The sequence below is a fragment of the Oncorhynchus mykiss genome, chromosome 21 (genome assembly GCF_013265735.2).
Source record: "Oncorhynchus mykiss isolate Arlee chromosome 21, USDA_OmykA_1.1, whole genome shotgun sequence".
Classification (NCBI taxonomy): Eukaryota; Metazoa; Chordata; class Actinopteri; order Salmoniformes; family Salmonidae; genus Oncorhynchus; species Oncorhynchus mykiss.
Window position 1 is genome coordinate 22,655,114 of NC_048585.1, and position 15,782 is coordinate 22,670,895.

At 42.4% G+C, this 15,782-nt stretch overlaps 1 protein-coding gene across 14 annotated transcripts in view; it reads right to left on the reverse strand.

The window, feature by feature from the left end:
- The window catches only part of LOC110500010 (protein phosphatase 1 regulatory subunit 12A), a 62,645-nt gene extending 59,866 nt beyond the window's left edge, over positions 1-2,779 (reverse strand). For all 14 annotated transcript variants that reach the window (XM_021577119.2, XM_036957308.1, XM_036957305.1 and 11 more), the window contains exon 1: positions 2,439-2,779. In XM_021577119.2, the coding sequence (XP_021432794.2) occupies positions 2,439-2,675 (237 nt within the window). In that variant the 5' untranslated portion in view covers positions 2,676-2,779. The remainder of the gene's footprint in view (positions 1-2,438) is intronic.
- Between the last annotated feature and the right edge of the window lie 13,003 nt (positions 2,780-15,782).

A 15,782-nucleotide genomic window follows, 5' to 3' on the forward strand; every position in this document is an offset into this window, starting at 1 on the left:
AAACGCCAATCCCTATATCGCCTTCAACTCTTTTCCAAGACCCTGAAGCCAGGGATCACATGCTGGAACACAAACAAAGCTGCTCCAAGTCTCTCCAGACATGGTTAGGTCTCAAGCACGGCGTCGCAAATGCTTTCCTCACCTCTGCTTGTCCCTGCTGTGGACTCCGGTCCCAAAAAAAGGCTATATTTTCACCCAGTGAGCCTGCGCAGTGCAGGAGGCTGACTAATTCCAGTTGAAAGGAAGACAAACTCAGTCACCCTAAAGAAAAGGCTGATTAAGACACAGTCTGACTAGTAGTGCATATCTAATGTCAGATAAAAATAACTAATTTGTGTGAATTCCTCACCCCCCCCCCCAAAAAAAAACATCTACTAGTGATACAGCAGCATCTATTCTAGAGACAAGGCACCACTTCTACACCCTGAGATCGGCCTTCAGGGATATAGCCTTGCCCGGCAATAACAGTTTATAAAAGGTGCACACATCACACTACTTAAGAGAAAGGGCAAAACAGGACATCTGGGTGATGAGATTATTGTAGATGTAAGGTGCAAGACAGTTGGAGCATGCAAGACTTCAATAAACAATGTTTCATTCCAGCATTACTAAAATGCAATTGGTGAGACAGGCAGGCCTACACCTTTCAATTTTGCATTTACACCTGTGTGAAAACCTTTGATGAACAGTTAACATGTTATTCTCTGGCTACAATGACAAAACAATAGCATGACTTAAAATGTTTATGTGCAATATCCGTTTCAAGAACAAAAAAACTTAACTGAATTAGATGTTTTGGTTGAATGTTTTGGTTGTCAGTATTCAAGGTAACAGGCTGGTGCTCCACCTGCCATAACATAAGCTAAAGTGTTGACTAATAACATTAACAGCCCAAAAACCTAGGATTGGCTTCACACAGCTGAAAGCGACAGGTATTGACATGTAAACCTCACACCTCTCAGAGAGAATGTGTCAGCTGTTATCCGACTGCAGAACAGTCTACTGTGCAGCAAAACACGTCAGTAATGCAACATTGCAATCCGAACACATCGGCAAGATATAGGCTAGCTAGTCAAATTCAAAGTGTATCAACCTTTATAAAAATGAGCATATGATTCTAATTCTGAGCATTTACTTAGTGTTATGCTAAGAATGTTAGTATACTTTTCAAATAGCCTAGCTATCATAACTACTTCGAAACACCACAAGTTTTGATGTTTGCCAATCCATGCAGATAGCTTATAATACAATTGCAAATTGCAATTACAAAATGTGGGTATGAATTGTAACGTTATCTGCTACAATAGTATAATCGATTATAGGAGTGATGTTAGCTACAGAATGTCAAAAGACGTGGCTCCTGAGGCTAAGGTTTGCTAGTAACACGTTAGTGTATGATCATTTAGCTAGCCTAAGAGTTACATATGCTGTTAACCACAGATAATATTTATTGAAAATATAAGTATCGTGACTGTAGCTAGTTACAGTACAGTCGTTCTGCCCTTCAGCCTAGAGACTGCGGCATAGCTACTGTAGCTAAACATATAGTCAAATATTGTTGCATGTTATAGCTTCGACGTGATCCAAGCTGACATCTGATTCATTTCATTTGAATGGAGCTTTACTGCCGACCGACTGCAGTCAAGCGTATGCTTGGTAACGAGCAGTGCCACTGGACAGCTAAACGTTATTTCCACCATTTGCACTGGTTAGCTAACGTTAGCTAACCAACTTGTAGCAAGCTAGCTAGCTAGCCATCATCTAACAAACAAGTACATTTTCTGTACTTCCTATTAACTTCAATATAAAGCACAATTGGCAGCAGTTAACTTCGCCAACGACTGTAATAATTGAGTATTTGTTAAACAGCAAACCAACAATATTGAGTTAAGCTATCTTTCATAGCTTACACAGGTTAGCCAGAGCAGGGCGACGTATCAGTTCCAAGAATGGTTTGCCTAGCTAGCTACAGTGTAACTGGCTGACGTTAACTAGCTATGCTAACAGCACCACCCAAGTGGCTGGTTAGATGTTAGCAAGCCAGTCAACGGCATTCTTCCCGACTATTGGATGTTTGAATCAGTTGCTGATAAACAAAGACCAAATAGCTAACTATCCATATGTTCAACATTACCTAACCTACGAATACATTTAACATACCTAGCTAGCTCAAACGGGATAGCTACCAATCAGGTATTTTGAGTTTAACCACCCCTTCGCTTCTGATCCAATTCAATCAACAGCCCAACAAATGAAATGGCCCTGTCTCGTCTAAAAAAAGACGGGCGTGCTAGGTAAACAGACTGAGCTACAGCAGGAATTACTCCATTCTCCATTACTGTGGCAGGAGGTAACGTTAGCTACGATCTTTGGCAAGACATATGGTTGTCGTGCTCTTGTATGGGAAGTGTCTCGACTTATAGCTGTAAAAGACAAACCTGGTGGAGGGCAGTCAGACCGTCTACATTGGCGTAGTTGATGTCAGCACCCCGGTCAATCATTCGGAGCACCTCCTCGGTATCGCCGCTTGAGCAGGCAGCCAAAAACACGGCGCCATCGTCGAACTTCACCTTCGTCTTCTTCTTTTTCAGAATAGGAGGCTCGATGTCTGTCTCCGACCCTAACCACCGTTTCAACTGTTCGTTCCTTTTTTGCTTGGCGTCCGCCATCTTCATCCCCTCCCGTCTCGGGCTTCTTATCTTTCTCCGAGAGAGGATATACTTTATAGTGCCACTATCCCACAGCGCACTGGGCGTGGGAAGGGGGGCCTGAGAGAGCGTCTGGATTGTTTTCCATAAGCTCGCGAGACAAAGCAACGTCACCTCAGGATCTGCAGTATAACGTCATCATCAGCAGATGAAAGGACAATTAGGTTTTACATTCCTTGACAGAGTTAGAGTGTTATCATTTATTATGATAAATAAGAACACTGAGACCAGCATAATGTCGATTTTATTAATTGTGAGTTCTATCAGGATTGCTTCCAGCTTTTTTTCAAGGGTTTTTATGATGACGGGTCAAACTAAGTCGAAACAGTTGAGAAAATATGTATTTTACTTCTTAGACCAGAGATAGGCAATTGATAAACATAGCTCTTTCATTCTTTTTTTCAACTGTTAATTAATAACATTCAAAGAACATCATCCCTGTCCATATGAAATTACCAGAGGAAGACAATAAAAATTAAAGGACATTGGCAATAGAAATAGCTAGGGGGTTTATGTTTTATCAACAGTGGTAAAATGGTGTAAAAGGACACAATCCCCAAAAGCAGAACTTGAAATCGATGTTGCAGAGCCAATATCAGCCGACAGGCTGGCCACCCCTTCGCACAACACAGGCCAGTTAAATGCATGTCTCATCGAAATGATTTTCGGAGCCTTTTATTAATCAAGGATGAGGTGCTATTACATTGTTTTTATATTTAGAGTTATTCGTGAGGCCTTAAAAAACTCAAAATCACATCACCGGTGATTAAAGTGCCAGATCAAATTACATCCCAAATCATTTTCAACTGGGCCTTTAAATGAAATGTGACCATGGTCACTTAATCAGACTTTCAATTTTCAAAAGCTTGTTTCCAAAACTACCACTGGTTGAACAAATATGTCTCTATTTTCTACGTAAATATCACAGTAGTAGCAGGATATTAGTATGTTTACTTTGTTTGTGCCCATCTGTGTCAGCTGTGCCGCTCTTTCAGAGGAGCCATTATGGAGAGGGAGACTATTGTCCATGAAACATTAGCTGGCCAGTCCATGGAGATAATTCAATTAAATATGAGAGTATAATTATTTTTCCATTAATACTTTGAAGCACTTTGGGTCAATAGGAAAATGTTTAGTGACCAGTGTGCAACAACAACTTATCTAAGGGAAACTAATGACTTCCTCCTTGGCCTCAAATTGGATTGGAAACCCAAGGGTGTAAGCCATGGTATGGACTGCTTTGTCTCTCAGTAGTGTTTGTGTGTGTGTTTTGTCGGGGGGGAAATACCTTTAAAAGAGAAATCCACTTTATTTTTGTCGGATGGTTATATCAGGTATAAACCAGTGGAGGCTGCTGAGGCGTAAATGGAATGGCATTTGATGTATTTAATACCATTCCAATGATTGCACTCTAGCCATTACCACAAGCATGTCCTCAACAATTTAGGTGTCACGATACTCCGGTGGTATAAACAGATGGTGATTCTCACCATTGCCACAATATTGCTGAAGCAAAGTATGTTTAGGGCCCTCGAAGCACCTTGCATAGCAAATGTGGCTCTGATAAGACAAACATAACTGTCTCAAGTGGCTGTGGATAAGCTTTGTGGCAGGACTCAAACACAAATATTCAATCTGCATTTTTTTGCCCATTTTTTTGCCCCTCCAACATGTCATCTATAAGGACATACGTGGCTAATTACTGTAGACATAACAGGAGGCTGTTGAAGGAGACAGCTCATAACAATGGCTGGAATGAAGTGAATGGAATGGTATCAAACACATGGAAACCATGTGTGGAAACCATGTGTTTGATACCATTCCATGTATTCCTTTCCAGCCATTACTATGAGCCCATCCTCCCCATTTAAGATGCCACCAGCCACCTGTGGTAGACATAGTCTGTGTATTTGTGTCCCATTTGTGTTCCTTTTCATAACAGAGACACAATGCACACCAAAGAGCAATATAAAGCACCTTTACCACAAACCAGTACCTGCAATGATTTGATGGGAGCACTTGAAGTGAAAGGAATGTCTAGTGGACTCAGCCTCTGGGGTGGTCCAGACTTAGCCCTGACTGAATGCAAGGTGGACCGGCGAAGAGTGGTTTTTATTTTGGCACCACCGAGCGTTATTATTGGCAGACGCCCATGTGTACGCCGCAGGGGTGTGGTTTTGCTTCCTTGTATGCTGGTTGTGGAGTTGTTTCTAGAGGCCAGTTCCTAGGCAGTCGTCATGGAGCATGCCACAACACTATTTAAAGTGCCGTTTACTGTCATGTTCATAATGATAGTGTTTATGGGTTTGAGTACAATAATTGTTGGCCTAATTGTCCTGCTAATTCTGGTGGGAACGGCTCCTGGATCTCAAAATAGTTTATTTCCTACATGAAATCTACAACATCCCTGTGTATAAAACAAGTGGGGATAATAGTGATACAGATACATGTATCTGAAGTTAGTTGCCCATTATAAGCTCCTTTAGTCCATCTTCTGTAACGCGGCTTGACACAGCTTCATTTGTGAATGGAACCCTCTAGTATCTGTCAGCAGCACCAGAAATGTTGTTGTGCGATTAACCGCCTGACTTTGGACAATCTGAGAAAATCTGACAACCTGAGCCAAAAAGCCATCCAAGCAAAGAAATGATCCAAAACATTTACACAGCTCCACCCACATGAGTTAAAACTCAAGACAGACCGACCACTGTGAGGACAGAGGGGGTGACAAGAGAGAGAGAGATCTCCTCTGCAGATCCAATCGGCTGCCACTTCTTTTCCCAACCCTGGTCCTTCCATCAGACCCAGTGGATGTCCAGCAAGGACCAGTGGTTGAAAAAGTACACAATTGTCATACCTGAGTAAAAGCATAGATACCTTAATAGAAAGTTACTCAAGTAAAAGTGAAAGTCACACAGTAAAATACTACTTGAGTAAAAGTATAAAAGTTTTTGGTTTTAAATATACTTAAGTATCAAAAGTAAATGTAATTACTAAAATATACTAGTATCAAAAATAGAAGTTAAAGTATAAATTGTTTCAAATTCCTTATAATTTATTAAGCCGACGGCACCATTTTTAAAATGTACAGATAGCCAGGTGGACACTCCAACACTCAGACATTATTGACAAAAGATACATTTGTGTTTAGTGAGTTTGCCAGACCATAGGCAGTAGGGATGACCACGTCTTCTCTTGATAAGTCGGTGATTTTCCCAATTTTCCTGTCCTGCTAAGCATTCAAAATGTAATGAGTACTTTGGGTTGTCTGTGAAAATGTATGGAGTAAAAAATACAAAAATGTCTTTAGGAATGTAGTGAAATAAAAGTAAAAGTTGTCAAAAATATAAATAGTAAAGTAAAGTACAGATACCCCAAAAATTACTTAAGTATTACTTTAACGTTTTTTTTTACTTAAGTACACAGTCGAGGACAGACTTTTTTATTTTATTTTATTTTTGTTTGTTTTTTAAATTGAATATTAAAACATACAATCTACTTGCAGTGAAGCCGCTCAACAATTACATTGCATTCAATCATCTAACAGACTCCATCCAGAGTGACCCACAGAAGCGATCAGGGTCAATGCCCTGCTCAAGAGCACGTCGACTGATCTCCCACAAAGTTAAAAACGGGGACCAAAATCAGCCACCGGCCCAAGCTCCCAACCACCAGGCCACCAGCCTGCCAAGACCCCCACCCCCCTGCCCGAAGTTCCCCGAGAGCTGCCCCTCAACCATCCGAGACCCCCCCCCCCCCCCCCCCCCCCCCCCCCCCCCCCCCCCCCCCCCCCCCCCCCCCCCCCCCCCCCGTTAAAAAAGAACAATAATTCCATGCCTGTTTGAAGAAGAGAGATACTTTGAAAAAGGTTTAATTTTCAATTAATTGAAAATGAGACATGGCAATCTGCACAAAGGCAAAAAGGCCATTTTTTAACCATGGAAAAGCTTTTCTTTTTTTTCTTTTTTTTTCTCTTTGAGGGTGGATCAGCTTAATATTGCGGACAGAATGTTGCTTCCAATGTAATTGTCTGCATCATTTCCAATCCCCCATATTTTTGGGGTAAATATATATCCATACACGCATGCATATATATACACATATATACATACACATACCTATATAGACATACATACTTTTTTAAAGAATATACCTTTATTATTATTCCCCGCAAACCCTACCGCCGATCCCCCAATTGGAGTAAACTAATAAACACCATGGCTTTTACCTTCAATTGATACATCTTATACACATTTTACAGACACAGTCTACTTTACAATAGTTCTCTCTTGTTTGTTCTTAGTCCTTCCTCTATTTCTGATGTCCATCCAGTTTGATTTCTATTTGTAACTATGCTATTTCACAAAAGCGCCAAACCTATATACATTCTACAGATCCCGTATGCCCTACATTGTTTATCTTGTTATTAGTCCCACCCTTCAGCTCCACTCAACCCCTCCCATCTGTCTCTCAACATCATCCATTTCGGATTTCTACTTGCCATATATTTTTCAACTGTGCTGTGATGCTTCACAAAATAATTGAACCTTCCTATTCTCATAGCTTCTGCAGATTGTAAATTAAAAATAAACATTTTTGTTAAAATAATTATTATATTATTGATTGATTGAGTATGGCTTTTCAAATCACCCAGTATTGCTATCTGTAGTGTTAGTTCTAGGCAAATGTTGCAATTCTTCAGCCATTCCTGGACCTGTGACCAAAAATGAGCTACATATGGACAATACCAAAATAAATGATCTAATGACTCTGCCTCCTCACAGCATAATCTGCAGAGCTGGGAAGATTGTATCCCCCATATATACAGTGCCTTGCGAAAGTATTCGGCCCCCTTGAACTTTACGACCTTTTGCCACATTTCAGGCTTCAAACATAAAGATATAAAACTGTATATTTTTGTGAAGAATCAACAACAAGTGGGACACAATCATGAAGTGGAACAACATTTATTGGATATTTCAAACTTTTTTAACAAATCAAAAACTGAAAAATTGGGCATGCAAAATTATTGTGATTATTTGTGATGTGAATATCAAGTATGTCTTGTCTACTTCACTGTCAGTCCATTTTATAGGTAAACTGCAGGGTAATGTAAAAGTTGTATTTTTTAAAGATCCAATATGTAATTTTCTACACATAATTAGGTTTGAGTCCAGAAAAGTTATCTAGATCTTCAATGAGACAATGCAGGGATCTAGCTAGCGGACTTGATTTAAAACGTAAGTTATCGGCATACATGGATACCTTTGTTTTTAAGCCTTGGATTTCAAATCCTCTAACATTGTTATTTAATCGGATTTTAAAAGCTAGCATTTCAATGGCTATAACGAATAGATATGGTGCCAGCGGACAACCTTGTTTTACTCCTCTTGACAATTCAAAACTCTCTCAGAGGCAGCTGCTATTGAAGTGTAAGAGGCCTCCAGTTTTTTAGATAGATTCAATATTTATATTTGCCATCTGTGTCTTTTATAATAATAATGAGGACAGACTTACCAGTAATTGATTTCTGCAGACTCTGTACATGAATCAGCTTCCTGGCAGGACCGACGCTGAGGCGTGGAGGATCGGATCTCTAGGCCAGGAGAAACGGTGGGAGGCCAAGATACACAGTGAAGGATCAGGCCCAGTTTGTCTTGATTTACTGGCCACCTCTCGAACCAAAGTCTATGGTGCGAACGGCCGTCAGGAGATCCTGGAAGGAGGTCTTTTGTGTTTAGTCACAGGGGAGGTGGAGCATGCCAAACATCTGTGGTGTCAGGATGATGGCTAAAAGAGTTTTATGTGCTGATATCAGGAGAGCTAGTAGTGGAAAGTGATGTGTAAGCTGCTGCTGGGCAGGGCAAGGAACAGACCTCCCAGTGATGTGATAGACAGTGTGAGTGAGCTCAAGGTACGTGTGTTGGACGGCGTTGATATCTGTAGTATTTGTATTGGAACACTGACAATCTGTCAGCGTCTGCGTATTGTTCTTCTCAATGTGTTCGTGGTGGTGCTCAACTCAATGAAATCATCCTACCGAATAAACACACACAAGAAAATGTGTCAAATGTGTGTTAAAATCACTTTCACAAGTTCCTGCTTCTGCTTTCAAACATAGATTGTCAAGCCAATAGTGGAGAAATTGTATATTAACCTTAAAGCAGGGCCCCTCTCCTACCTAAACACCTTACCGTCATCAGTTTATGCTTATTATACATAACATACAGCACCATACTGTGTGTGAGACTGAGCAGCTACACCTTTCCCACGGGTTAGATTATAAAGAACCAACCATTCATTATGTAAGGATGATGTCACGTCAAACACAGTAAATCCATTTGCTTGTTTTAACATTTGCAGGGATCATTGGTAGCTTGAGCGGAATATAGAAGACAAAGTCTGCGATACAGGCAGAGCCAAGCATGGCAGTGAATTGTCTCTCTCCACGAGGCAAGAGTACCACCAAGAAACCATCTGTAGATGAAATGCAGTGCCAAGCTCTGTCTATCTTACAGCCAAGGCCTTCTGAGACATCAGGGTGCTAATTTGTTACAGGCTTCTGATTGGACGCCTCAGCAGAGAAACAGTAGATCAAACGGCCCCCAAGGTGAATTAAAATCCACTCGCCACCGCCCCTCCTTCTGGCCTATACTTCCCAACCTGCCAGGTCCTGTCTGTAGTCAGTCGCCACAACCACCACAACCCCTCTGCTTGTCTAACAGTGGTCATTCGTTCCCTGGGGCAACCAAGTGATCCATCATCCAACCACATCAGTTATGTGACTGTGTGCGCTCTGTTTGGCTTTTCCCATGTGGACTAACCTGCCTCTTCAAGGTATAGTAAATGTTTAGGTGTCTTTTCCTTACACATTAAACAGTTGTGTTTACCACAATGCTCACGTGGGCCATTAGTGGCTGCTTCATCTGCATGCAGGCCAGTCCAGTCATCATGTGTCACCGGGAGGGAAGGTAATCCAGACGAACTCTGTCTCTCATTACCTTTCACTTTGATGCCAGAGAACTGTTTGCTGTTGTTCCTGTTCCTCGCAGAGATCAAACAAAAGTTTGGGAGGGAGACAAATTAGGTGTATCAATACCACAAACCACCAACACTCTCTTTTTGGCATTGTCCATTGACATGTTAGCGACTGAGGCTTAATAAAAACAAGTCATAAAGACTTATCCCAAAGGCTTGTTGTGTGTGTGTGCTGTTGTGTGATCTCATGTCAGAACGGTTATACCTATGACTAATTCCTCAGGGGAAGCTGGTGTTTACTATTGTAATTTAGTCAGACAGCTGACTGAGGCCCAGGGTGGAGGACTATACAATATAGTCCTGTTGTGAGTGGGATGATTGATTGCTATTGCCTGTGGTTGTGAGTGGGAGTGAAACTGTTAATATATTGGACAGGGTTAAATGATCAGATATTGCACTGAAGATGAAATACAGTTTAGTTAGAATCCTTCCAATAAATAACAGACTACCATTGACAGTAAAACGGTCTCTTCAGATATATTCACTAACTACAGTAACATGTCCCTGAAGGTAACTGAGGCAGCAGCCACTCAGAGCTGGGTGACTCGTGAGTGTTGACGAGTGAGCACCATCTGAGTGAAGCCAGACACCCACTTCCTGTCGCCCACTGCCTGCTGCCGCGGGGACGTTGGCGCCTGTGACATACACTCAACTCCTCCCAGAGCAGAAACCCCAGACTGCAGTGCTATCATCACACTGATTGAAATAGTCCTGCTTTGATGTTATCTGCGATGCAAAAGGCTATGGCAAGAAATGCATAGATAGTCCCGGCTCAGACCTTAGCCTCTTCAATTTAGTCACTGTCAGATTTTAAAGCTCTCCTCCAATCCCTGGTATCAGGTGAGAGTTAGCAGGTCTGCAGACAGTGTCACTCCCAGCCTGCTGTTTTGCAATGGGCAAAGTACATATCATCACATATGCACGACAGCATGACATTTAAATAGGCAGCAGGGGCAATGCAACCCTTCCTATACATCTGTGCTCATCCACGCCTGTCATTGACAAATAGGTCTACGTCTCTATATATTCAAAGTATGATACGTGTGGAACTTTGAACCACCATGAGTTGAGCTGAGTTGGCCGAGGCAGTGTGGTTAGATTTTGTCAGACCCTCCTCATTGAGTAGAGTAATAGTAGCAAGCTGATCTCCGCAGCAGCCAGTCACATGCTGTGAAGTCTGTTGATGTTGTTGTGTGTATGTGTGTGGGCGTGGGTGTGTGGGTGTGTGCATATCTGTGCACATGTTTGTATAATTTCTATAGAAATCAGTTGAGCAGTTCCCCCAAGTAAATGAATAAAATGACTGCATGCTCAAACAGCCTGTCAGGTCTTGTTGGCAGGAATGGTATTTAAGACTGGTTTTAGGTTTGTCATTGTGGGTGACACACTTCATGTTCAACACTTCAACACTTCATGTTGAAGTGAAGTTCATTGCCCATGTCAGATGTTGATGAGTCCAATCAATTTGAGGTTCACAGAAGACCCAAAACAATCAACAACCTAATTATGGTAACACATCTTCTCTAAATAGATAGCAGAAAGGCAATAGAGGAAAGAACAAGCAGTGGCTAAACTCTCAGTGCAAGGTATAATTGTGGCGCCCAGCAAACAGCAGCATAGCAGAGACACTGAGGCAGAGAGACTCAGGGATTTGACTCTTGCAGCCAGGGGTCAGAGGTCAGACAGATCTGTGATGGAGCTGCCCCCCCCCCCCCCCCCCCCCCCCCCCCCTCCTCGCAGCTGTCCCAGGGCCCCCTTTTTCACTATGCTGCTCTGAGCCTCCTTATGGGGGGTGTCTGGAAAAGCTTTTCTCTGTAGTCTCAGGGAGCTTGTCACTTTGAATTCACGCTCTTAGGATATTTACACCACTGAGCATGTGGCTTCTTCGACTTAAGGAGCAGTATTGCTCCATTGTGAGTGGGCAGGCAGTTCTTTGTGAATACCAGCCAGTCTGTCAAATGCATGCCACCTGGCAAATCTTGCTGGTGCGCCCCTGTGTTCAACACGTGATATATCTCAGCGAGAGCGTACCTCGCCAAAATCCCCCCCAGAGGAGGAGTGATTATGAGCTGATCTTCTCATGGACAACAGCTGAGCTCCTGCCTCAGCCAGATACAGGGCAGGCCCCTCACTTAGCAGCTCTTACTACTATAGCGTCACTCCATTCTCTCTACTAGTCTAAAGGCTTCACATACACAGATACTGTAGTCCATCAAAGGAACGTTCAACTATTAAGATACCCCTCAGTGTGGGGTTATACTTCCTATGGTATGGGTACGGTTTACTGTAATGAATGGATGTATACTATGCACATTACTCTACTGGTACAGGGATACATGTCTCTTTAAGGCAAAGTAGTGATAGCCTAATAAGACATGGCTATTGGACTGACCTTGTTTCATATCAAGAGTCTAATAATAGTATGAATCTGGAGCTGTGCAGCAACCGGTACTGGGTTAGAGCTAAAAGCTCAAATGAGTCACTCCGACAGAGCAAACCATGGAAAAGACGCCTGCATATCCATTGTTTATTGTCATAAAAGGTTAACAACATACACGCCATTGGTGAGGCAGTGCATTAAGGTGATGGAGTGTGTTTTGTCTCTCTACCAAACAGCTGACCTGTCCACTCCTATGGGCTCCTAATTATTACCATGGCAATGTTGGCACTGGCAGCTTCATCAAGAGCCCAGTGGATGAGAGGCACTCTCAGCTGTCTACTCTCCATTTGTGTCTATTGGCTTATCGGCAACGGGAGGATTTGCTGTTCTTTATTTTTCTTGTCACTTCCTCATTGTCTGTCTGTCTGACTGTCTCTAATTTCCTCAATTTCTCCATGACAGTAGACATATCAGTGGTTAACATTAATGAGTGGCTGATAATGGAGAATATATCAGAAAGCCTCTTGACTTCAAAGAGTCAAATATATCTCTGGGACAAAGCCACTGCGGCTTTCCCCTTTAGAGTTACTATTGGTTATATCTCCTATCCAGACTGTTTCCATTTAGCCTACCTTCATGACAACCATGTGATAAAAAGGGCAACCACGTGATCGATCACTCAACCTGAGGGTCTTCAACCCTCAGTTGGAACTGAACCCCAACCTTTTGATGATCAGTGGATGGGAGCCCAGTGGAGACATCTCTCTCTCAGGGTTCAAAGTTCACCAGACCAGCCCATTTGTCATGGACAGAACTTCAAGGCAGTCAAATCCGCATGCAGACAGGTTCACGTTTCAATTAACAGGTGTCATATATCTTGTTTCCCATCGGTCTCATATCTCCCATGACCCCAGAGTTCCAGAGCAAAACAACTAGTTACAGGAAATTAGTATTATCCATCCACAATATTGTAGCCAGTGTTAGTTGACAAACTACAGAGCGAATAAGAGCCCAGTTCAAAAATGAGGTAGACATAATCCTCCTTAAACCTAGTCCGCCATCGTTGCCACTATGGAGAGTTGGCACATGTACAGTGAGAGACCTTCCATTTTACACAGCAAGCCCTGGAGCAGCAGTTTTGAGTGTCTGCAAGATGAAGCAAACAGAACAGACCTTCCAACCATAGTTATAAATAGAGCTGTGTTCTTCTGCTTACTTAGATTCAGCTCTTCCCCCCCTCTTTACAGTGGAGACACTCATTATTAGCATTTATGTTGTAGCTCTCCTCTCACCAGAATCAGAAGACCAGTGGAGGAGGTGAGAATCATGCTCCTGAGCTGAATCAAAATTATTATTTTAGCCTACAATACAGTTGGTTTATCAGTTAACAGAGGTGACCTGAAGTATACAATATACACAAGTAGAAGGAGATGGCATTGGCATTAACATAGCAGGATTAATGCATTACAGTATTATCATCAAATGCAATAATAATTCAATGAGAGTGATTCTGCTTCAGTGAGATGAGGGAGTGGTGTCACAGGTGTGAATATGAATATTCAGCATCCAGGGAAGCTTTGCTGAGACCTGCATTTCTAACAGGAGTAGAATTACTCAGCTGTGTTGACTTATTACAGACAGACGTCCTCTCATTAAACAAGTGAAATAGCTCATCAAGCTCGTTGTAATCCTATTCCAAACACAGCCAGTGTCCCTCTCTCGCCTTGCCCTTCATGACCAGACAACTGTGTCGTACGTCTGCCCTCTGACTGACTCCGAGGCCAGTCTACACCCCACAGTAACCGTTTCAGCAGAGCTGCTAATGGCCAATGATTTTGACCATGGAACTAGACTATGGTGGTTATGTCACCGAGCGGCAAGCTACCACTACGGCTTTCTGGGATGCGCTTTAAATTTAGAGTAACAAATTAGGTCAAGGTCGACTGAATGTCCAAAGTCAAAATAACAGCCTCCCTGGTCCCACTGCAGCCCACCATCTCCATCCTAGGCCCAGAGATAGATAGATAGATAGATAGATAGATAGATAGATAGATAGATAGATAGATAGATAGATAGATAGATAGATAAATGGCTGCCAATATACAATCTGTTGAGGTAAAATGGAAAATATATAGCGTATTTTACAGGTATACATTACAAAGTGTTGAGTTGTATAGTGTAGAATACAACAAGCCAGTCCGAATGGGTATTCTCACCTGCTACATGATGATAAGGTAATGTCAGTGTTATATCTGAGCTATTGGGACGGACGGCGAGGTGTGCAGTGTCAGAGAAGACAAGCCGACGACTGGTGCTGTTCATCACGTGGAAATTGACAACAGCCCCGTGACAAGTCCTGATCCGTGCTCATGCATTACATGTACCAAAGACTGTCTAATATATTGACAAGATAGTCAAGTGATCGCTCTAACAATGGTAATGCATGTCCTCAAAGATGGAAGGCAGGCGGGAGGAAGCGAGATTATGTGGGACCATTCTAGCCCATAAGAAGGCAGATACTTAGGTGGAAGACAGGCGATAGAGATAGAAAGATGACTCATCTTTATATCTGTGCCATTATAACATCTGTGACAGCATGGGCAACGCATTTTCTTCTTCTTCATTGGCTGATATCTCCCAACTCAAAGGAATCCCACCCGGTTGAGTACTTTAAAATGGTGGAAGCTCTCAATGGCAATGTCCATGCTAAAACAGGTTACTACCATGAGTCCTTTATCTATCTCTATGACAACAGGCACAGCTTTGATATAAAGTTGCCGAAGTGCCACGTGCGTTCACTTACATCAGTGCATTCGTAACAACCTAACTATTACGAAACTTCTATTCAATCAAATTAACCTCACATAGCAAATAGCTATTCGACAGTCTCTCATTGACCGCCATGCTAAAATTCCTCACGTTGTGAGATTATTTTCGTGGACAGATTTTGGGCAGAGTAAAATCTCTCGCTTCACCTCTTCCTCTCTGCCTGGACTAAGGGTGTGGTGGAGGATGAAGGGTGGTGGATAATATAAGGTATGTTTGTGTGTATGTGTCAGAGAGGGAGAGGGAGGGGTGACATGCAGCTTGTGGAGCCAGTCACTGTGTACCTCCCAGACACCCCTGAGGGTTCCTCATGTCAGAGCTTCACTAAATCAGACTTAGTCAAACACATTTACCTGTCACCCCAGATCACTCACGCACGCACGCACGCACGCACGCACGCACGCACGCACGCACGCACGCACGCCACACACACACACACACACACACACACACACACACACACACACACACACGTAATCTCACACTCACAGGAGAGCATATACATCTCTCATGGCCTGCTGTTTTCAGGATGTGATCATTACATAATGGACTTGTTATCTATTCAAAATAGGGGTACAATAATTTGATATATCTACCGATGGAGAAAGTGACAACTAAACTAAAGCAGGGAAGTAATTATAATCCAATTCATATGACATGGAAATCATCCAGCCCATTAATGCTTGGCATATTTTCTGGTTACAGTTTTACAGATGAATTTCATGCATCACCTCCAGGGAATTGAATATCAGCTGACTCCAATGGAGGTCCACGCTATCCTGGAGATGGACTTCAACATTTTCATTGGAAAAGACACAGCAAAAGTTACC